Source organism: Xiphophorus hellerii, chromosome 20, assembly GCF_003331165.1.
Source record: "Xiphophorus hellerii strain 12219 chromosome 20, Xiphophorus_hellerii-4.1, whole genome shotgun sequence".
In the NCBI taxonomy this organism is placed as follows: domain Eukaryota; kingdom Metazoa; phylum Chordata; class Actinopteri; order Cyprinodontiformes; family Poeciliidae; genus Xiphophorus; species Xiphophorus hellerii.
The window spans coordinates 28,396,055-28,418,940 of NC_045691.1; the positions used below are offsets into that span (position 1 = coordinate 28,396,055).

The following is a 22,886-nucleotide window of genomic DNA, read 5'->3' on the forward strand; positions in this document are numbered from 1 at the left end:
TAGGAAATTAGACGCGGATATACCTCAAAAAATATAATAAAACAACATAAAAGGAGATGAAGTAAAAAAAAAAAATTCTTTATTAACATTTTAATAAAAATGGCGTTTCGGGGTTTTTTTTTTTTTTAAAAAAAACCCTCTCAGTTGTTAATGGAGAAATCTTTCTCGGCGTTACATCCCTAAGTTACAGAACCCTATGTTCTGATGGTAGGGTTGCGTGATTTCAGGTGAAAATATACGATCAACAAACATTGACTCATACTCCACCCATCTCCATCTGTTATCTGATCGTAACATACAAGTTCATGTAGATGGACAAACCAGTTATTATTTTTTTGAAACCCATATTGTAGAGCTTTCCAAATATTGCATGTACGTAGACCTGATCGCCGATTCTGCATGTTGACATTGTGATGTAAAGTTTTATGGAATGCAAAACTCACCATAATTCATACAAGAGCCACCACTACTGTTTATGATGTACGACTTACTATATCAGTCAACTGACTGATTGAGTTACTGTTCAGATAGTGCAGAGATTTTTTTTTCTGCATTTTCTGTGTTTCTGCACACAAACACAGTTACGCAGATTTACTTCATTTCAGCGGCTATTGTGCATGTGTGGATGACCCCACCTGCTGGTCACAACACAAAATTGTCAATTTTTCCAGATTTTTCAAAATTGGGATTTCTTTTTCCAATTTTACATCGTTTTCCACTTATTGTTTGTTTTGCATTATGAGTGCTAATAGTAAATTTATATTCCAATTAGCACAGACCGAACTCCAGAAGATACACAAGTCGTTTCAGTTAAAACCGAGGCCAGAGGCTAAGCCAACAACTTCTTCTGAAAAGAGACACAAAGATGAGCCACAGAACAAATTTGTCCATCTTTATTAGTGAGTCATGGGCTTGTGCACGTTTAGATATGAGTGGCAAACCGTGTTTAGACTTTTCGATACCAGTGCAAGTCACATGCTCAGACGGGTCAAAACACAGGGCTGGAAATATCATATTCAATTAACAGGAATCCAAGCATTCCATTCAATGGTCATGACTTTACAACACTTGAACAGAACAGATGTTGTTTGTACAAAACGTCATAGTGTCATATTTTTTGGTCATAACTATGGCATTTAGGAGTTTTTTGCAGGGCTTTCATTGTATGAACAGTGTGGAAATGCTTTGGAAATGTGTGTTTTGAGTAAAAAGGACGGAAGTTGTCAAGGTAACTTCTATGAAAAGTGGCTTCTATAGTTTACATCTTAAAAATATTCTTAAAACTGCATGGTAGCATCTGTGCAGGAGAAAATAAACATTGGATGTCAGCGCACACGGCGGAAGTTGCATATATTTTAGGTTTCTTGTACAAACTTGTTTTTTGTGGAGGATTTTACAGAATGCATTTGTCACTTGGGATTTTATTTTATTTTTATTTTTTTTACTTATTGGCATTTTCAGACAAAAAGTCAAAGAGTTGCAGCTGTAAAATAATAATAAAAAATACAAAGCAGGGAAAAAAATACCTGAATTATGAATATTATTGGAATTAGAAACACCTATTATCAAAATATATTCGTCATTACAAGAAAAAACATGACTGAATACCTGATTAGCTATCAGTGATGTGTCAGAGCAGAGTAAGTTTTGTAAACTTTTACACTTAGAATGCATGTTTTATCGTGTTTGTTTTTTTTTTCTTTCCTGGATTCACAGAGACCTTACTAGCACACAACGTCATGCACTTTAAAACTTTTACAAAGAGCACTTTCCCGTCCGATACAGAGTGCAAACAAACTACTAGAACAGAGACGGCCGGTCAAAAAAGGAACAAGTCGAGCACGGAGAAACTGTTATGCGTTTCAAACTACTAGAAGGACAACATTCAGCTAACACAACCTCTGAAAGAGAAAGGGTGAGGGACTACGTCTAATATTTTGTTCTACGATACCCAACTAGATTTTTTTTTTTTCTTTGAATCTACAGCAGGTGCCCTCTGACTCCTTATGGCCGTCTTTCTTTTTAACAGCATGCCCAGCCCCTGACTGCCTTTGTTTGAAGATGCCGAAAGACAAGTCACAGCTACATCTGATTGGAGTAGGAGGTGGGCCCTCCCACCTGGCTGTACTCGGACGGCTGGTCGAAGCTCCCCTGGGTGTTGTAGCTTCCCGACTGGTCAAAGCCGCCCTGGCCGTAGGGCTGCTGGTCGAAGGTGCCGGCCTGTTTGTTGGGCGCGCTGCCTGCCAACCTGGAGCCACCCTTGTGCCAGCTGGTCTCCTTGAAGACAAACCAGATGTTTCCAGCCCACAGAACAAAATTGAGAAATCCAAACACCTGAGGGGGAAAAAAAAGGGAGAATGATACTTGGGCAATCATGGACCTTGAATCGTGAACCCTGATTTTTTCCCCCTTAAACTATAAGCAGGCTTTATTGTAGAAATAAATGACAAATAAATCAACTATGTGACATTTTTATCACTTGTAAAACTAACAATTTGGTCTACATGATACGATGCCCATCCAACCAAGTCCTCTGAAAGAATGTGTTAATGAACATAAGAGTTCGATCAAGAGGACTGATTCAGTCAGTCCTATTGCAAGACATTTTAATAAAATAGCTCACTTTTTATTCTGATATTGACAGAATTTAATCTGAACCCTTAACTCTAAAAGAAAAAAAAAATCTTGTTTCTTTTCTTGTTTCCCAGCATAATAGCAGACATGGTTTTTAAGCTTACCACCGAGGTGTTGAGCCCAGACCACCGAGGCTCGTGCAAAGAGCTGCACTTGTTAGTCGGGTCTTTGCAGGCTGGGATGAGAAGCTGCACCTCGTCCGGATCAGTGGCCACCTTCACGTCGGACAGGGCCTTGGCCCAAGCAGAGGAGCTGACCAGCCACATGAAGGAAAACACCACTGTCACCACAAAGTCCTGAGGGAAACAAAGAAGAACTCAGTTTCAACAGATTCACCGAACAAAAAGAACTTTTTTCTTTTTTTCGTTTGTCAGGAAAAATGTATTTTCAATGGTGCGTTCACTTATAACAGCTGACATAAGATGTGAAGAAATAACGAGTAAGAGTTTATCATACTCACAATGAGCGGCCTTTGACTGTTTTCACGGTACTTATTCAGGAAGAAAATGTAAACAACAGTGGCCACGAGAGAATACAGGAAGGAGAAAACGGCAATGGTGACGAAGAACTCAGCAGAGGAAGAATAATCTCCGGTGAGGAACACACGCTCTGTCCTCATGGCCTCACACATGGGTGCTTCGAACGACACTTGGTGCAACCTGCCGCACACAAAGGGATGTTGTACTTCATGAATATTAAAATACAGCGTCTTGGCCCTGAGAAAATATCGCAACTCTAAACAACGAAGCACATTCTCCAACTCACCCCATGAGTAGGAATGTGCTCAACACTCACCTGAAAGGATAACCAAAGTCAATGCCGATATTCAGGTCGCTGCTGGCCTTCTCCATGCAGTCCACACTGACCCTGAGCTGCCCTGAGTAGCCACCACATGTGGCGAAAGCGAAAATGGCAAAGAGCTGCAGAGACACGTCAACATGTAAGAAACACTGACCAAAGCAACAGATCAAAGGCTGAGAAAGCATATAAGAAGAAAACCTGCTAGACGTTGCTAAGGACAGTGCTCGAGGTTCACATTACAGCAGGACAGAAACGATTCAACGTGAAGTCAGAGCAACAGTGGATTAGTTGAGATCAAAGCATGCGGTGATGCGGTACAATGGCCTAGTCAAAGACTAGAGCTCAATCCAACTGAGAATCCATGGCAAACTTGAAAATTGCAGTTGACAGATACACCACATCCGGTCTAACTTAGCTAGAACTAATTTGGCGAGAAGAATGGGAAAACGCTGAGTCTCTACATGCCACTGCACCGTCACAAAGGACTAAGAAGACATGTTTTTTTAGATGTGGCTTAAAGTTCCATTGGAAGTGTGAACAGGAGAACAAACCAACGATTAATTTATCTCCTCTAAGCAGAGACTTGTGAACTACTTACGTACTTCACACTGGTAAAACTGAAGGGCAAAGGGCAATTGTCAAAGTCAGTGAAATAAACAGAGCCTTTATCTAAATTAACAAACATGAACATGCAACAAACAAACACACACACACATTTCCTGCCCTCAGTTTGCTCTCTTAGCCTAGTTGCCCATATAAACCCCCCACTGCCTCAAGAGTTCTGAAAGCCATAATCACCATAATCAGAGCTGATGCCCGGTTTGCATGAACTGCTCCTTTCCCATATCATAGGCAGCTGGACGTGCAGCTTGCCAACAGCTGGCAACGCTGTTTATCTCTCAGTCTGAGTGAACCTGAGCCACTGGAGGGCGCTGTCGGATCACTGACAAGAAGTAGCTATGCTCAAACGTATGCCTGCCGTCTCAGAGACAAAACTTGGACACAGAGTCAGTATCGCTTCACCTACCGAGTTAAATATCAAATGCTTAGTTGAGCCTCTGCAAGTGTACCAGGCCCAAGACTAAAACACCAGGAACCACAGAGTGACCATAACAGACCTGTATGAGGGGCCGTTTAGGACAAAATTTACGTTTTGTCTCTCACACACTACCAAAAACTCTCGCATACTCCAAAAAAGTAGCCACGCACACTCCAAAAAATTACGTTTTGTCTCTCACACACTACCAAAAACTCTCGCATACTCCAAAAAAGTAGCCACGCACACTCCAAAAAATTACGTTTTGTCTCTCACACACTACCAAAAACTCTCGCATACTCCAAAAAAGTAGCCACGCACACTCCAAAAAATTACGTTTTGTCTCTCACACACTACCAAAAACTCTCGCATACTCCAAAAAAATAGCCTCGCATACTCAAAAAAATTACGTTTTGTCTCTCACACACTACCAAAAACTCTCGCATACTCAAAAAAATTACATTTTGTCTCTCACACACTACCAAAAACTCACGCATACTCAAAAAAATAGCCACGCACACTCAAAAATTACTCACGCACATTCAAAAAATACTCAAATTGCGTATACACACACTACTAAAATGTCACACACACACACACAAACGTTAACTTTCTCGCTCACATACACTACTATCAGCTCGCGCACATACACACAAACGTTAACTTTCTCGCTCACATACACTACTACCAGCTCGCTCACATACACACAAACGTTAACTTTCTCGCTCACATACACTACTATCAGCTCGCGCACATACACACAAACGTTAACTTTCTCGCTCACATACACTGCTAACAGCTCGCACACACACAGACGTTTATCTCTCACATACACAAGACTAAAGTTGAACACACACACAGTACTAAGACTCGTTTTATGTATGTGTGAGAGCGAGACTCTTTATGAATGTGTGAGAGCGAGGCTCTTTTTGAATGTGTGAGAGCGAGGCTCTTTTTGAATGTGTGAGAGTTGTCACGGAAGAGGCGGGGCATAATTTTTGGATCAAACTGCGCATGCGTAGATCCTAAACTATAAGTTTCGATTGTTGACTCACTGTATGTTCTATTACTTAGTATATTTGTGCTTTTAAATATATATAGAACGTTTAACTTTCTTGTAGATTAAATGTGCTATAGAAATAAATGAATCTGATTGATTGATTAAAAATAGCAAAATTGCTGTAGTACAATCTGTCCACTGGGTGCCAGATTGTAGCACTGCGGGCAGTCGTTGAATCGTTTAATGCGCCTGTCAAAGTGCTGCCTCCGGAGAAGATAGAATGGTGTTTAAAATGGCAGCTGCCTGACCAATTCTCTCTCGTTTCGAATTAGAGTTAGCCATGTTCGGTATAGCAAACTCTTTCTTCTTCGGCACTAGTTGGCGCCGGTTAATAATTCCTGTAATACTGGCACCCAGTGGACAGATTGTACTACAGCAATTTTGCTATTTTTAATCAATCAATCAGATTCATTTATTTCTATAGCACATTTAATCTACAAGAAAGTTAAACGTTCTATATATATTTAAAAGCACAAATATACTAAGTAATAGAACATACAGTGAGTCAACAATCGAAACTTATAGTTTAGGATCTACGCATGCGCAGTTTGATCCAAAAATTATGCCCCGCCTCTTCCGTGACAACTCTCACACATTCAAAAAGAGTGTCGCTCTCACACATTCAAAAAGAGTCTCGCTCTCACACATTCAAAAAGAGCCTCGCTCTCACACATTCATAAAGAGTGTCGCTCTCACACATACATAAAACGAGTCTTAGTACTGTGTGTGTGTTCAACTTTAGTCTTGTGTATGTGAGAGATAAACGTCTGTGTGTGTGCGAGCTGTTAGCAGTGTATGTGAGCGAGAAAGTTAACGTTTGTGTGTATGTGCGCGAGCTGGTAGTAGTGTATGTGTGCGAGAAAGTTAACGTTTGTGAATGTGCGAGCTGTTAGTAGTGTATGTGAGCGAGAAAGTTAACGTTTGTGTGTATGTGCGCGAGCTGGTAGTAGTGTATGTGAGCGAGAAAGTTAACGTTTGTGTGTATGTGCGCGAGCTGATAGTAGTGTATGTGAGCGAGAAAGTTAACGTTTGTGTGTGTGTGTGTGACATTTTAGTAGTGTGTGTATACGCAATTTGAGTATTTTTTGAATGTGCGTGAGTAATTTTTGAGTGTGCGTGGCTATTTTTTTGAGTATGCGTGAGTTTTTGGTAGTGTGTGAGAGACAAAATGTAATTTTTTTGAGTATGCGAGAGTTTTTGGTAGTGTGTGAGAGACAAAACGTAATTTTTTGGAGTGTGCGTGGCTACTTTTTTGGAGTATGCGAGAGTTTTTGGTAGTGTGTGAGAAACAAAACGTAAATTTTGTCCTAAACGGCCCCTCATAGACCTGGGCAGCACACCTTCAGCAGGTGGCATTCAACGCTGACACAGTTCAGGATCTAGACGGTAAAATATAGTAGTGAATTAAGGAGACGGCTGCTGGATTCATGCCTTGAATTACTAAGCAATCATAAGACATAAACATAAGATTTCCTTCATTCAACCTTTTATTAGAATGAAAACCTACACATTTTAGAACCAACTAGTGAACGTTACCAGAATGAAGCCACGAGGTTCTCAAATCTATCTTGTTGACTTAAAATTGGTATGTTCCCCTTTGACCCATAAGTTTGTTGTGTCTACATTAGTGTCCTTTATTCACTTGAAGGTGTAATTTTTTTTCTTTCAAATAATTAATAAAATTGCTCCAGAAACATGATACAGTGGCTGTGCTATCCATATTCCCAGCTTGAGCTTTATGTCATAAGCCGATTCAACTTCAAGCTTTTCTAGTGGACCGTTTTTCTTATAAGTAGAAAGCTTACCTAAAAGTTGGGAACAACAACCCAATTCCTATCAAACCCATTTAACATCGGGTATTTTAAAGGTTTCACGATACCGTGAGCTTCAACAAGTTTCTCTGGGATCTTGGAGAAGAAACGGGCCCACAGCATTATACATCAATACTTTCAAGAGGGCAAGAGGTGATTTTATTTTAACTTAGATACCTAAATTATGTCAAAGTGTGTCTTTATAGCTGCACTATATCACTTTTACAAAAATATGCTACTTACATATTTGTTGAGACTGTCACCATGTCGTGGCAGCATAGTATGAGACAGATAATCAGTGAAAAGATCGACCTCTTCCACCTCCTTCCTGAGCCACTATTGCCGTCTGAAGAAATGCATCACTCCTGGTCAAAAGCAACCAATCAGAGCCAGGAGGAACCTGCCGTCAATCAGCCTTGTGCACGTGCTTCTAAATGTGGCCATGCTAACTAGCTTGAGCATTCACAGCAGGTTCCGGCTTGGGGAACTAGCGGTAGTGTAGCAGAGAGCAAGGGGGAATATGTGTACACGAGGATGATTGACAGCGCTAAGACCCTCCCCTTCGCTCTGATTGGCTGTTTCTGATGGAGCTGTGTATTTATGTTAATGACAGCAGAACAGAAGGGAGGAGGTGGAAAAGTTGAATTATTTCACAAATTATCTGTCTCATGTTATACCATCACAGCATAGTGACAATTTTAACAAATATGTTAAAAAACATTGAAAAAAAAAAAGAAGAAGTTACATACTGCAGCTTTGACTCAATAATCCTGTTTTTGTAGCTTAAAACTTGGTCGGCTTTTCAAATGACCATTAGCTAATGATCAGAGGAGCTTTCAAAGGAGGTAAACATGAGTGTGCGGTGTTGATGCTGTGTAGGCATAATCTCTGATTAAAGCAGCCCAGATTAAAGCCAAAATCTTAATAATAAACAACAGACTCTCATTAGGGTTTGTTGCCTGCAGCTTTGGGCCTCAGGTGGAGCCGGAATGCCGCATACATGGAGCACAGCTGGAACATCTGCAGAAAAACCTCCAAACTGGTGTGGCTTGTTTACCCACAGAGACGAGCGAATGACAGCGCAACTGAAATCTCCCAACGAAAGATGATGCAGAGAAATCAAATCCAGGAAAGTGACCAGAAGAGCGACGGGAATGAAAGCTACCGTTTAATTAACCACAAAGAGCCGCAGATAAGCATCTCTTTCACGCTCTCTTTCAGCTGCCTCGTCCTTACTGTGATTTTTTTTTTTTTTTTTTTTTTTTCAGCTCGGGTTTTTAGCCCCTCTCATTTCTTAGCCGGGGCCTTTGAACAGGAGAGCGTGGCATTGTGGAAGGAGGATGGATGCTAAGCCTCGCGCCCCTGTGTGTTTATCTGCCTCTCCCAGCTGGGCTCCTCAGGGAACAAGAGATAGAAGGAGAGAAAAGGGGGGGAGGGGGGAGCTGGGAGGTAGAAGAGGAAAGCTAAGGGGAGAAATAGATACAGTGGAAGGGGCGAATAAAGCGGGAGCGCAGGAATTAAACCGGTCTGCAGTGTAAACAAAGCTACGAAACATCTCAGTCATCCCTCATCTCTACTGACCTACATGGCACCCAAACGCTCCAGTCTAATGTGAAAGTTATGATTTGATTTCATGGCAAATCAATGACCTGAAATACATACTGTATATATATATATATATATATAAAGAAAAAAGACCACACACACACTCACACAATTGGGTGATATTATCTGCAGATTTTAATAAGCGGACAAAGATTTTTTCTAATGATTGAGCTCGAGCAAATTAAGAAGCTAAAAATGAGACTCACTACAACACTGCCAGGTTTTCTTTGCTCACTAACAGCACCTTGTGATGGTTTCCATCATTGTGCCGTCACAACAAAACAATATCAAAGAGCGGTTGTTACCAATAAACAATCAAATGATTTTGAAAAATCCAATCAATTCATATTTTGTTTTCAAGTTTGCATGTTCTGTCTATTTCAGTGGTTCCAACTTCGTACTTCATGGCAGCATGGTCTGCTAAAAATGTACATTTATTGAGTTTTTTTGGGAAATTACTTTTTTTTACTACCCCTTTAGAAGAAGGATGTAGTTTATAAAGGTGCAAAAGAAAACAAGTCTTCAGTAAAAAGCTGTGTGATCAATGCTACACTGGAAGACAGTAGTTCAAAATAGGTAACTCATTTAGAAGCAGCTAATCCTTTCCTGCAAAGGAAGCTCTTTGTCAGAAGCACAGACTGACCTTGCCTCTCTGTCTCTTTGCTCCACTCAGCTCTAATGTTGACTGACCACAAGAAAGTGGACATTTATTTTAGTAACTGGGCCTTTAGTGCCAAAGGACAATCACTACCCATATCCGAATAAAGCTGCATGTGACCATTTTTCTGCATTTACAACAGTTGGATAAATACAAAAATTAGGTTGCATTTGTGTCCTTTGGACCGCAATTTTGATCCCAATATTTTGTTGTACATTCTACCCAGTTAATGTACAACTGTGTCAGCAGTATAATTAAAATTCAGAAAATAAAAGTACAAAAAGCATTTTAATTATAAAAAAGCTGCATTAGCTACAAGTTCCATTAAGTAACTGTTGGATCTGCAAAAAATTATTAATTTATTTGATCACCATCATCACAAAGGGACTAGTTCTTATTTTTATGCAATGATAAAAGATGTGATAATCACTAATTCCTCGTGCAAACCAGAGTCTATTAAGGAAACTATATAATTCAATATAATTCAGCTCATTTGCATAACACTGACATGTAGCAAATGTTGCCTCAGGGCACTTTACAAAATAAAAGCTACTTATATAGAAACAAATAGTCAGTCCAATCCAGCCAAACCAATAAATTCAAAGTCAACATCCATTCTGTTTATGAAGTTGAGCAATCAGGTCTCGCTTATTAAATCAGCTGGATTTTATTTTTTTTAATCTAAGGAAACCAAGCTGATTGCAGCCAGGCAATGACTTTGCAGCAATTCCTCCTACTGTCAATTTGAGTGCTACATAGAGTAACAGTGGGCTGTCCCTTGGATGGTGCCAGCAATCACTCATTACTAAGCATGCACATCTTCAATATAGCACATTTTGTGTTATTCTATGTTTCTGGCATGTAAATGAATGATCTGTGGAACACCACATTTCTGCACTTCTTGCATATATAAAGAACGAACAGCAGTGCTCTCCCTTGAACTGGGTGGGATATGTCTTGTCGAGAGAGAACAGGTAACCTTTCTCTGTCTGACACAAAGAGGAAGTAGCATCCTCTGAGGGTCAAAGGCGAGAAAAAGGCCCGACAAAGACCTAATGTGTCGGGAAAGAGAACATCTTAGATTATTGATATCTCTGCATCAACGCATGTGCATTTAACTTTTATCTGATTTTTTAATAAATTCAAAAAAGAGTCTATCAAGGAACACACCTTAACGATGAATTAGTCAAGAAAAAATAGTGAGCTTTCAGATTTGATTAATTTAAATCTAAATCTGATTATTCTGTATTTCACTTGCTGGTCATCAGACAGGAACAATAAAGGAAAGAATTGTCGTCTATTAGCACCCTGACTGCTGAGATTTATATGATGAAGCTTTTGTGACAGTCATATGAAATCCCATCATCTCCCAAACCTATTTTAAGACAATACCCAGAGAGACGTGAAGAACATTTCTCACCTTTCCCATTATTACTAATTTACTCTATGTCCGCCATGGTGTTATTCACAGCCTTGAACCCAGTGGGTACTGAGATATTTGCTTAAGTAGATAATAAACATCATCTCCTTCAACATTTTGACTAGCTATGTGCTTCTCCAGCCGTGTCTCTTCCTGTCGCAGGGAACAGTTATTTCAGTGGTGACAAACAGATCTCTGACCTGGCAAGTCTCTTGCGATATCTGTCAACAGCTGTCGCTAATCTCACTGCATCTCCCTTTGACTTGTTTTTGTGTGTGTGTGTGGGTGTGTGGGTGTGTGTGTGCGTGGGTGGGTGTGTGTGTGTGTGTGGGCGTGCACTGACGCTTGTGCACAAAATGCTTATCATATCCACTTGGCACCTATAGGATTAAAGGCTAGATAGTGGCACATCAAAGAAAGTGGCAGGACAGTAAACAACAGAAAATGTAACATATAAAATCCGATATGGTTGTAACACGTAAAGATGGAATCTGATACAATCTTTGATTTAATGTGGTGCTCCTTGTCCAACAGCAGACAGCCCTTGAAGTGACACAATCTACAACAAATAAATAATAGCAAAGAAAATAACACTGGAACTTTGTGTTAAATCTAGCACAATGTGCAGTTCAGATGTCTTTTCAGACAGTCTTGTCACCAAAAACCACAAAACAGAGGCAATGAAAAAAATGTTAATAACCCTTTAGTTTTTGCACACAAGATTCTCCAACCACCCAGAGGCAAACGAAGCTGGTGTACAGTAAGGTACTCAGGATGACATCATACAATAGTTGGTCAGAAGCGGGTTTGGATGAGAAGACCACGATTACTCATGAATGAGACTCACAGTGGATGCCCGGGCTTTGCCCCGTGAGTCACAAGGCCTCATGTAGTGTACTTGTAGAGCTGCTCTGTGCGACAAGCTTCAGCAGCATGGCTATGTTTATCATTTGCAATCATGTGCGCAAGCAACTGTGCAATTCTCGTTTTTTTCCCGTCCCTCTCTCTCTCTGCTTCTTTCCTTTCACTCTTCAGACGGAAACGGTGAAGAGTTTGGGCACATCTCAAAGGACAGCTTCTGCATGAGTTGGCCAACACAGGAGACGAGGGGGACCTCACAGCTGTTTGGAGCAGAATATGCCAGCCGCTGATGGCGTGCCAGCAAGAACAAGATCCGCGCACACATAAATAATTTTTATTTCTTTTTTTTATTCGAAAGGGCCCACTATTGATATAATGGATCACCAAGCCTCGTACTATAACGCTAACCCTTAAAACTAAATTCCTAACCTCAATGCTTAGTTCTATTCAAAGACTTAAATCTAATAGTTCGGTATTTTTGTGTGTTTCAGAGATATGACAAAACAAGTGTACACATAGTGCATTTGCCTGCAGGCCTGACTAATGAATTCACATTGTGCTTGTGCAGATCCAGTGCTGACTATTAATGCAGGAAACCAAGACATGTAGCATTTTACTAGGAAGTCTCAACTATAGTTAACATAACCTTTTAAAAGCCCACTATTTGTCCACACAATCAATCAGACGTACAGTCCAAGGTTCATCGTCTGCAAACTAAATGTCATCCACTGCCTTTATAAAAGCCTTCAGTGCCTAAGGACGTACACACAAAGCAAACCAGCACACGTTTCCACTGATCAGTTACTGTTTGTAGAAATGTGCCACGGGGATTAGGATTATAGCACGTGGTCATAATGAACAGGAAATACTGTGGCTGATTTTTGTGGCATTGCTAATGACTTCAGCAAGGTGATGTCAGTGTAAAGGAAAGCTCCCATTTGAAACACAGTCTGAAAATGTCTCGTCTGTCTGGAAGAGCTGAAATTCGCCAATCATTACAGAATCCAGCTATTGCTCCAAGCTGTCCATTTGTGGGAGTTAACTGTCAGCAAAGATGTCTCAGTTCTGCTGATGGGATGCAGCCATGGTCTGGCCAAGGTAGACTCCAAACAAAAGCTCACAACTGATTAAAACCATAAACCTGTTATATATCTAAAGGAGTTCATGTGCTAATTTTAGTTAGTAAGTAGGTCTATGCCTCAATCATGCCTTCACTTACCCACAAGTCTACTCATACTCAACTCTACCATTTAACATTGTTTGTCCTCCCTCACTCTCAACTGTCCTTCCACCTCTATCACCTTCATCCCTCATTCCTATGTTAGTCATCCATCATCCCTCGACCCTATTAGTGCTACCAGGGTTTAGTCAGGGTAAATAGTGACATTATCCATGATAATCAATCGACATTTGTTATAACTTTCTAACAAAGTTACAAGTGATAGCCCCTCTGTACAAGCAGCTGAAGATACGACACCAAGGAACTACTGATGAGCCACAACAACAAATCCAAACTCCAAAGTTTGGATGAAGAGAAGGATATATGGAACGGGCCCTCATCCGCTGTAGTGTAGGCACAGCTCACCTGTTGTAGGAAAGGAAGAGCTCAGCCACAGTTTATCAGCCTGTATGTATTCTGACCTTTACCTATATTCATAAGCTATGGACATTAACCAAATAATTGACATTCAAGATCAGAGCGGCTGAAATTAGGTTCTTCTGTATTGGGTGGATGGGTTAAGCCTTAGAGATAAAATGAGGACCTCTATCATTTGGGGAAGCTTGCAGTTGAGTCACTGCTCCTCTACTTCAAAAGGAGTCCGGTGAGGTGGTTACTTTGAAGGTTTTAATGAGGAAAAGATATATCTTTTGGTCTGAGAATATTGTGGTATTTCCCACAGCGAGCTTACTGGGGTTTTGCTGGGGAGAGAGTTGTCTGTCTGGGTTTTCCTCCTGGATCTGTAACACCCACGATTTGCTCTGAAAACAGCTGAAAACAATCGAGATAGAACTTGATTGTATTTGAAGTAATGAATGCATTTGCAAAGCAAACACATTGGATATGAGGGCAATGTGCAACACCTTTTCTGCATAGTGCTTATATCAGTGATGGTAATTTGTACACGCTCACTATGGTCTGAAAAGGGGCCAATGTAATACTCTAACACTGCCCTTGCAGGTTCCTCACATCACATTAACAGTAAGACTGCAATTTTGGCTCAAATGAAGACGAACTACAAATGATTGAAGAAAAGAAAAACAGGATCACGCCCGTCTTTTCTTATTAGAGAAGAGCAGCTTATAGAAAAAAATAACCACGGGTGTCACAGCAGAATAAATATGAATTCTTGACCTTAATTAAAATAGCTAGTTGTGTGTATACTGTATGAACCCACAGGCCAACCGAGACACAAAGGAATATTCTCTTTCTGGAGAAGACAGACGGAAAAGAAGTAAAGGTGCTGCACTGAAAAGGTCACTTGCAGTGCCAGAAATGTGAGGAACGGAGGTGGTGTGTGCTGGGGGAGGCAGTGAAGCTCACATAATGACCCACACTTCCCTTCGCACACAAAGAGTAACAAGAACATAGACATGTGAGCTATGATAGAGTGTTACGCAGCTTGTGATGTGTTTGTTCTTTTCTTTCGGGTCTGACGAGGTGTGGGCCCGTTTCCATCCACCCGCCCATCCATCCAAGGTGTTCCCAAATCAGAGGGGAAATATAGTCATGCCCAATGAGGAGATGAATCGAAAATGTCAAAAAAGGAATTGGCCAGGAGGAATCCTGATCTGATGCATGAACCACCTCACCTGACTCCTTTACATGCAGGAGAAATGCCTCTACTTTGACTCCCGTACCACCTTGTGGATGAAGCTAATTTCAAACACTCCTGATCACTCTTTGGTTCATAATTCATATACAACGGCCAAAGGGGAAGGTTTGAACGTGGACGGTCTGCTAAACTAAGAGCTTTGCTTTCTGGCTCAGTTCTTTGCTCGGTGTGACAGACAAGAGTAGCACCTACCTCTCTGGAGATGATCCATCATCCGCTCCATTCTAGAATCACTTGTGAACAAGACACTTGGATATTAAACTCTCCCACAGAGCACCGGCCTAGAAGGAGGAATCCACCTTTTTACCAGCTCAGATCCATGGCTTCAGACTAAGAGGTCACAACTACTGTACATCCTGGCTGCTCCACATTTGACTGTGAACCGCCCCACTCTATGCTAAATTTCTAGGCCTGAACATACTAGCAGAACAACATCATCATCAAATGCAAAAAAAAAAAAAAAAAAGAGTCCTTGGCATACTAAGGTTTTACTAATTCAAATACTGAAAAAAAAAGTGTATGCTACATAATTCCTAGATTTTAAAGTCCTTTGTGAGAAGCCAGAAAAAGTGTCAGAGCGACCAGCGTTTTCTCTGGCTGTATGCAGCGTGAGTGTTGCAGTGCTAACCGTCTTGACAATGTTGCTGTGGAATGCCGGTCAGCCGGTTGAAAGTAATTATTTTCCTCTTTTAAGATACTACTGCCTGATCGACTGGTAACAGATTGTATTGTAATGCATTATGACTGTTGATCTAGCTTTCAAACTACCCATTTGATTAGAAAATGTGCAGGAAAAAGAAAAGGTCCAGTAGAGAATAACCCACGAGTCAACAATTATTTAGGTAGGAAAATGACCAAATAAAGGGCACCGAATCCAAAATGTTACATAATGGCCACAATGATGCAGGATAACTCTAGGCAAAACATGGATCCCAGATATATAATGTCTACCTTAAGCTGTCATTTGAGACCAATTTCAGACCAAGAATGCCCAGCTAGATTTTCTGATAGACGTTGTATTACGTTAACCTGTCGTGTTCTGTGTTTTCTGTGTGTTAATTTCGAGTTTTCGGTGTCTCTGAGTCTCTGTGTTGTCCTGTCTTCCCCTTGATTGCTCCCAGGTGCTTCTCGTTCCCTGATTGCCTCCTGTGTATTTAGCCTCACCTGTGTGTCTGTTCTTTGTCGGGTCCTCGTCTAATGTGCCTGTTGTTTGGACTGTGTTTTTTCTTTATTAAATTCAACTATTCATCCTACCTGGGTCTACAGCGTCTGCCTCACCACCCCTCACCGCACCGATTCATGACATAACCAAAATGGGTTCCATTCAAAAAACTCATTTTGAGCATAGCCTCACATAGTATTCATAAGTATGGAGCAAACTCCATATGGGACCCATACACACATTTTAGCTGGGCACGAATGCTTTCTTTAGTATGATTAAATAGGTGCATTTTTTTTAATCAAGGCCACCAAAAGAACTGAAGTTCTCTTGGTGGCCTTGAGGAAAGTCTGTGCAGGGCAGTCCCTGCTGACAGACCCGTGTAAACTCACCTTAATTGGTTGAAACTGAAAGTCAGATTCGTCTGTTCACTTCATATAACTGTAATAAACCCTCATCTTTCTTCAGCTAATGAAAACTATGATTCTCTTCACACTTGCAAAGCCTCACACACAGGCGCACACACACCAACACACACTTACACACAGTATCTGGGCAAATGCTGAACACCCTGGTGGCTACAGCAATTTCTCTAAACTCACATCAAAGAAACTCACTTATCGTTTTTTTTTTTTTTTTTTAGCTCCAGGCTTCTGTGCACTGTACAGTAAACACAGAGTCAACACAACCCACTGCCAGACAGAGAGGGGTGGCTGTAGTAAAGCTTTGATTCAGTCACAGCGAGGACGCCCAGTGCTCATTGGTGATTCCCGTTATATCATTTCTTTTCACTCGGGGTAAAATGGGTCATTTCTTATAGGCTGGCGCAAAAGAAAAAAAATGCACACAGTTTGCACACCTATTCACCAATAGAAAATAACGATTGAATATATGTAAACATAAAGGTCTGGTCACAGCGAATCGGATTTGACGAAAATGTTTGCGCGTAATGTGTGCAAAAATCCAGATGCGTGGAAAGTTTCACCATCCAAATGCGCGAATTCAATTAAAAATAATCCCGTTTACTCCTTGCAAAAAAAAAAAAAAGAAGCCTGTATCTTCATTAGAAACACACACGTGAATTGGAGTGTAAAATATTTACGTATTTCCATAGCAAAATGAAGTTATTGCACGCAAATAAACAATGAAATTTCAACTCACCCATTCCAAAACACGGATAAATCCCAGAGGCAATTTGAGCACCTGAAATGTCCCCACCGATGCCAGCTGCACAGAGACAAAGCGAGCGGATGGAAACGTTATTTTCACCAATTAATGGACTCACCGGCCAATTGAGTTGTAATTAACCCTCAGGGCGTTCATTTTACGCGTTTATCCGTTCAGTCCTTCAGCGTGTTTCCTCACCTGGTTAGCGGTGTCCATGTCAGCTGCAGAAAAAATATATTTTATCGTTGTCAGAAATGAAGCGAAAATCTTGAACCGCAAAAAAAATAAAAGCCCCAAAACAAAACCAAGAGACTCGACTGACGTATCTGCCGCGTAAACACAGAGGGGGGCTCTGAGTCCGACTCCGAGCGGAAAAGCCCGAACACTCGTCAATCCCCCCGCACCCCACACCCCATCTATTTACGTTTTTATAATGAGTGAGAAGCGGTCTTTTGCCATGGAGACACTCACGGAGAGAGGGAAGGCAGAGGAGTGCGACTTCATCCCCCCCCATCGAACAGATATGGAGTTTAATCTGTTTATTTTGTTGTAGGGTTCAGTTTCCAATTCTTTTTTTAAATTTTTTATTAGAGCCAAAACATAAATAAACATATCACTATGGATACATATTGATCAATACACTCAGTACATTTACACAAAAATAGAAATTCCAAAATTACAATCCAGCAGTTTCAGCCTTTTTTTTTTTTCCCAACAGAAAAGAAAATTAAACAACAACAACAAAAAAAAACCCGACCCCCCCCCCCCCCCCCCCCCCCCCCCCCCTTCCCATCTCAGCTCAAAGTCAACCTGATGGGAAATAAAATAAAAAAATATACTCTTCATCAGATATGACTACCCATACTTATAACCAACACAAAATTCAGCAGCAGGCAACTTCAATTGGGCAAAACTTCCAAGTTTAAAAAATAGGAAAGAAAGCATTGCCATTTTTGGTAAAACGTCTGTGTAGACCCTCGAAGGGTGTGTTTGATTTTCTCAAGCTTAAAAAAAACATAATATCATTAACCCAGAGGGATATTGAGGGACATTTATCAGACTTCCAGTGTAACAGTAAAGTACGTCTAGCCAATAAAGATGTGAAAGCAACAATCTCCATTTGAGCAGAACATAACACTAAGGTAGGGTTGAGGATACCAAATATGGCAACAAATGGACAAGGTTGCAAATTTACTTTCAGAACAGAAGACATAATTGAGAAGTAATTAGACCAAAAATTATATAATTTGGGACAAAGAAAGAACATGTGGCCAAGATTGCATAGGGAGCCTTTGCATCTATCACATATATCCACAACATCCGGGTAAATATGAGAAAGCCTAGATTTAGAGAAATGAATCCTATGCACAACTTTAAATTGAATCAAACTAAGGCAAGCACAAGATGAGGAAGATCGAATTCTGTCAATGGCGTCATCCCAAATATCTTGGGTCAGCTGGATTCCCAACTCTTTATCCCATGCATTTCTAATTTTGACATTAGAATCAACCCTTAGATTTAAAATAAAACGATAAATCTTTGAAATCATACCTTTCTGAAGTGGATTATATGCAATTCAATTTCCACTTCTATATATTTAGTTAAATATTCAGTGCCTGGGGCGTGCTGTGGTGGCGCAGGGGGTTAGCACGCCCCACGTTTGGAGGCCTTAGTCCTCGACGCGGACGTCGCGGGTTCGACTCCCGGTCCCGACGACCTTTGCCGCATGTCTTCCCCCCTCTCCTCACCCTCCTTCCTGTCTGCCTACTGTGGAAAAAATACGAGCCACTAGCGCCGCAAAAAAACTCTTCGGAGAAAAAAAAAAAATAAATAAAAAAATAAATAAATAAATAAATATTCAGTGCCTATCGGTTCGCTTACTGGGATGTTGAAAGCTTTTCTCTAAAACTAGTTGCTCAAAATATATGGAGCGACCGCAATGTCAAAATGGTATAAATAAATAAATGTTGATAGAGTTAATTAACTGTTTATTCATCTCATAAACAAAAAAAATAGCATGTTGAAGTTAAACTATATTGTATTATAGTAATTTTCAGAAACGAAAAGACAAAAAAACACAAAGAAAGTAAATTACACAGCACTGTATGCTTCTTGGAATCCTGAATTTATTTAAAATCCACACAGAAATTTGTGCTCAATTTAGTTAGACTCATGGAACTGGCCCGAGTCTCTGTGGAGTTCTGATACGCTCATCTAAACTGGGATAAAGTTGGGGTCTCAACCAGACTTGGAAAAATTCTTCAACACGGCACAACTCAAAGACAGACACAGGATTAATGACTATGTACATATGGGAGTGGGTTAAAGAAATAATCTTTCCACTTTCTACAGTGGATTTGTTGGAAGCGGGGAGAGGCGGAAGTGCATCATTACTGAGACAGGCCTGTTTGGTTTTTCAAAAATTCTGAGAAAATTGTTCAGAAGAAAACCAAAGATCACTTTTTTGCCACAATAGTCAGTTGTGTGAATGGCACTCATGTCCAGGTCCACAAAGCTCTGCCATCGTTTGCCATCTAATGATTTTCCCCAAAGACCAAACAAGAACAAGCCCGAGTTTCACTGCAGGCAAAAAAAAAGACATTGAGAGAGGAAGAGAGAGCGGAGAGGGCTTCCCTGAGTCTGCTTCACTGGTGACAATTCCTTTAAAGCAGAGTGGAAAATGCTCTGACAGCATAGCTAATTTTACAACATCCCTCCGATCGCCCCACATGAGCACGCACACGCTTTCACCCTGCCTTCAGGGCTCTGTCTCCGCGATTAGGAAATTGTTGCATCTGATTGGCTAATATTTTCGCCACATGAAATCAAATTGACGTGAACAAGAGGAATGGAGTCTCCTGCTTTCTTTGTTCTTTTAGCGCCGAACTGTTTCATAGTTAGGTGAGTTAATACTGGCTTTAATACGACTCTGCCTTTGGAACATTGGGATACATATAGATCAAAGACCAGCCTCACGTTCCCGTCATTGACGCTTTTATTGACTTGGAACCGTTTGCTAGTGGTAGAGACTGTAGTCTTTACCACTAACGACTACAGACTAAAGACATCAGAGATACAGTGTAAAAAGAAAGTTAATGTACCCTGCAAAAAAAAACATTCATGATTTGGGAGAACAAGGAAACTCCATGCCGGTGTTTCCCTGCCTGGATTCAAACCAAAACCCTGTTACAGTGAAGAAACATTTTTAAGCACTTCCACATCCCTTCGGCTGACAACATAAATAAAAGGTTTAACAAAGTTGAGAGACTTTGGCTTCAGTCAGATGACCATACTGCCCGAACCCTTGTGCTAGTTTGTAATTAGTGCCTTAATAACCTGCAGAAAAGGTTTTTGGCAAATATTTTTGGTTATCAGTTAATCTATTACACCCCTTCCCTCAATACCTTAGCCTTAGAGACAGACATTAGCCCTTCCACACATTTTGGAGGTGAAATTCTGACCCAGTATGCTTAGTGAAACCCATAACCGACTGGTTGTGTTACATCAACCCACTGCTTGATCGGTCCATGTTTGAACCACAACTAGATTGGTACAATAACCCAAAATTGGTTGCCTTTTTGCTAGCAGTTTTTAGAGAACAGGACTCTGGGCTGTCAAAGCTAATGTTTTCTATTCGCATTGTTTGTATGTCTTTAAACATGCGAGGCATTCCAGTGTGAAGCAATCCTAGATATCAATCATCACTCAATTTTTGTACATTACACCGTTTAGCGTAAAGCTACAAAAATGAAAGTAGGACTGGGAATACAAATCACGAAAACCAAAACACATATTTAGCTGTAAGCGAACTCTCTATTTGTTTCCTGGGTTTTGCTTTGTGTGCTGTAACAACCAGATTTTTCTGCCCGAGGAAGAATAACCTGTCAGGCGCAGTGACAGGTGTCGAAACGCATCTGAGGAAACTGGAAGTGCACTGCAGAACCAGACAGAAAACACACCTGGGTACAGTAGCTAAAGGCCAGACGGGGTGTGTGTGTGGGGGGTGGGGGGGTGGGGGGGGGGGAGGTGGGGGGGTCGTGCGTGGGCGTGTGTGTGTTTGCTTTAAGTGAATTCGTTAGTAAGAAGAGTCGCAAATAATAACTAGATACCTCTCAACAAATTTAGACAGGTATTGATGGGGGTGCATGTCTAGTTCATGTGATCCTGTTGACCAAACTAAAAACATTATGCATAAACAGAACTCCACATTTACAGAATGGTAAAAAAAAAAAAAAAAGAACAAAGAAGAAGTATTTAACCCCTCACAGATTTCGTCTGTGAGGGGTGATTTATTCTTGCTCATGTTTCAGATCATTAAACAATTATTAATATCAAATAAACAGCACGAATAGATACAAAAATCAGTATTCAAATTCTGATTTTAAAAAAATACATTAAAATAATAAAAAAAAGTACCTAAGAAAAATAGAGGGAGAGTAGAAACGGCAACAGCAGAAACTATCGCCATTCTTCTCTTCTGCTTAAGCCTCCTTTATAACGTGACTCACAGAGGAATTACTGCACAGAGAATAGGTCAACCACTTATCCATCTCAACGCACCAACACGGCTTCACAGCAATTACGGCTGGACTGCAGTCGCTGCCAGAACAAGTCCACGTCTTCTCCCGCTGATGCTTATGCTCCTAATCTGTTTTTACAGTAACTGCTGAGTTGTAAGGGAGACAGGTAATGAAGAGACACAGAGACAAATACTGTCCAAGCAAAAGCTTCAATATCAACAGTCGTGGGGGTATAGCCATGTGAAACACTGACTTGAGGCCAAACCTCGTTTCTGTTTTGTTTCTGCAGTGACGCATTTTCCACAGACGCAAATTTTGGAGGGATTCAAATATTTCACGCTCATATGTGAGTTAAACCTATCCTCGGGTGCCTGTGACAACACAAAGCAACGAGGCGTGATTAGATATCGCAACAAAAGGCGGTCTTCGGAAATGTTTCTACAGAGAATAGCACTAGGCCGGGTCTCATTTTGCACCATTTAGAAGAGACACAAAATCAGGATTAACTCCAGGGGAGAGAGAACAAAAACAACCAACTGACTGACCAACGAAGGTGGGACCAATCGCAACGATGCATGCACACCAGGCGAGACGTCACCACACCCACAAGAAGGAGAGAAAATATCCGTCTACTGCTCTTCCTGAGGAATTAAGCTGGTTTTCCTTAGCAGCAAAAAGCCAGCAGAACTTGTTTGACTGCCAAGTTCAGCTGGTGTTCCTAAGTACAGCAGAGAAGCATTTGCTTTTTTGCTGCTTAAACTTCTGAAAAGAGCCTCAGATCAGACCCTTTACAGCCCCTCAGGTATAAGGGTTTGATACTGAAGACAATATTTAGGTGAGTCCAACACACAGACTGAAGAGCAAATTTTTATCATACCACATTCTAAAGGCAAATAGAGAAACATCTTTATTTTTGGAAATTTCGCCTGCTCGTAATTGGGTCGTCCTTCAAATTTTAAATGGCACATAAATGCTGAAGCAAGTCATTGCAGAAAGGTTGCTGGAAATGACTTTTCCCTTTTTTGCAGGAGCGAGCCAACATAGGAGCTACTCTGCTACAGACATGTTTAGTCATCTTAAAAATAGATATGCAATCCAAAACAAATGCATGATTTTCAACTTTAAACAATGCGGCAATCCCGTGTTAAACAAATCGGCTGATTACTCCAACATGGAGGGCAGCATACATTTAATTCCGTAACATGTATGTTAAATTAACATAAGTTGGCTATTGAAACTACTACTCTATGTGCTCCTCTTGACACTGGGGGAAAAAAATGGTCTAGATGAGAACCTCACCCATCTACAATCATGTCAGTG

The 22,886-nt window shown here is 40.7% G+C and overlaps 1 protein-coding gene and 1 long non-coding RNA gene across 2 annotated transcripts; one reads left to right on the plus strand and one right to left on the minus strand.

Annotated features, from left to right (window-relative positions):
* Nucleotides 1-234: 234 nt before the first annotated feature.
* LOC116710579 (uncharacterized) lies at nucleotides 235-2,459 on the plus strand. Its single transcript, XR_004337101.1, has 2 exons — nucleotides 235-1,915; nucleotides 2,030-2,459. It is a non-coding gene; the product is annotated as an uncharacterized LOC116710579 (long non-coding RNA).
* Nucleotides 879-17,430, minus strand: synpra (synaptoporin a). The gene is made up of 6 exons (XM_032549714.1): nucleotides 17,245-17,430; nucleotides 17,041-17,106; nucleotides 3,430-3,554; nucleotides 3,095-3,293; nucleotides 2,739-2,930; nucleotides 879-2,334 (listed from the first exon to the last, which is right to left on the minus strand). The coding sequence occupies exons 1-6, from the start codon at nucleotides 17,260-17,262 to the stop codon at nucleotides 2,083-2,085; spliced, it is 852 nt and encodes a 283-aa protein (XP_032405605.1). The 5' UTR covers nucleotides 17,263-17,430; the 3' UTR covers nucleotides 879-2,082.
* Nucleotides 17,431-22,886: the final 5,456 nt, after the last annotated feature.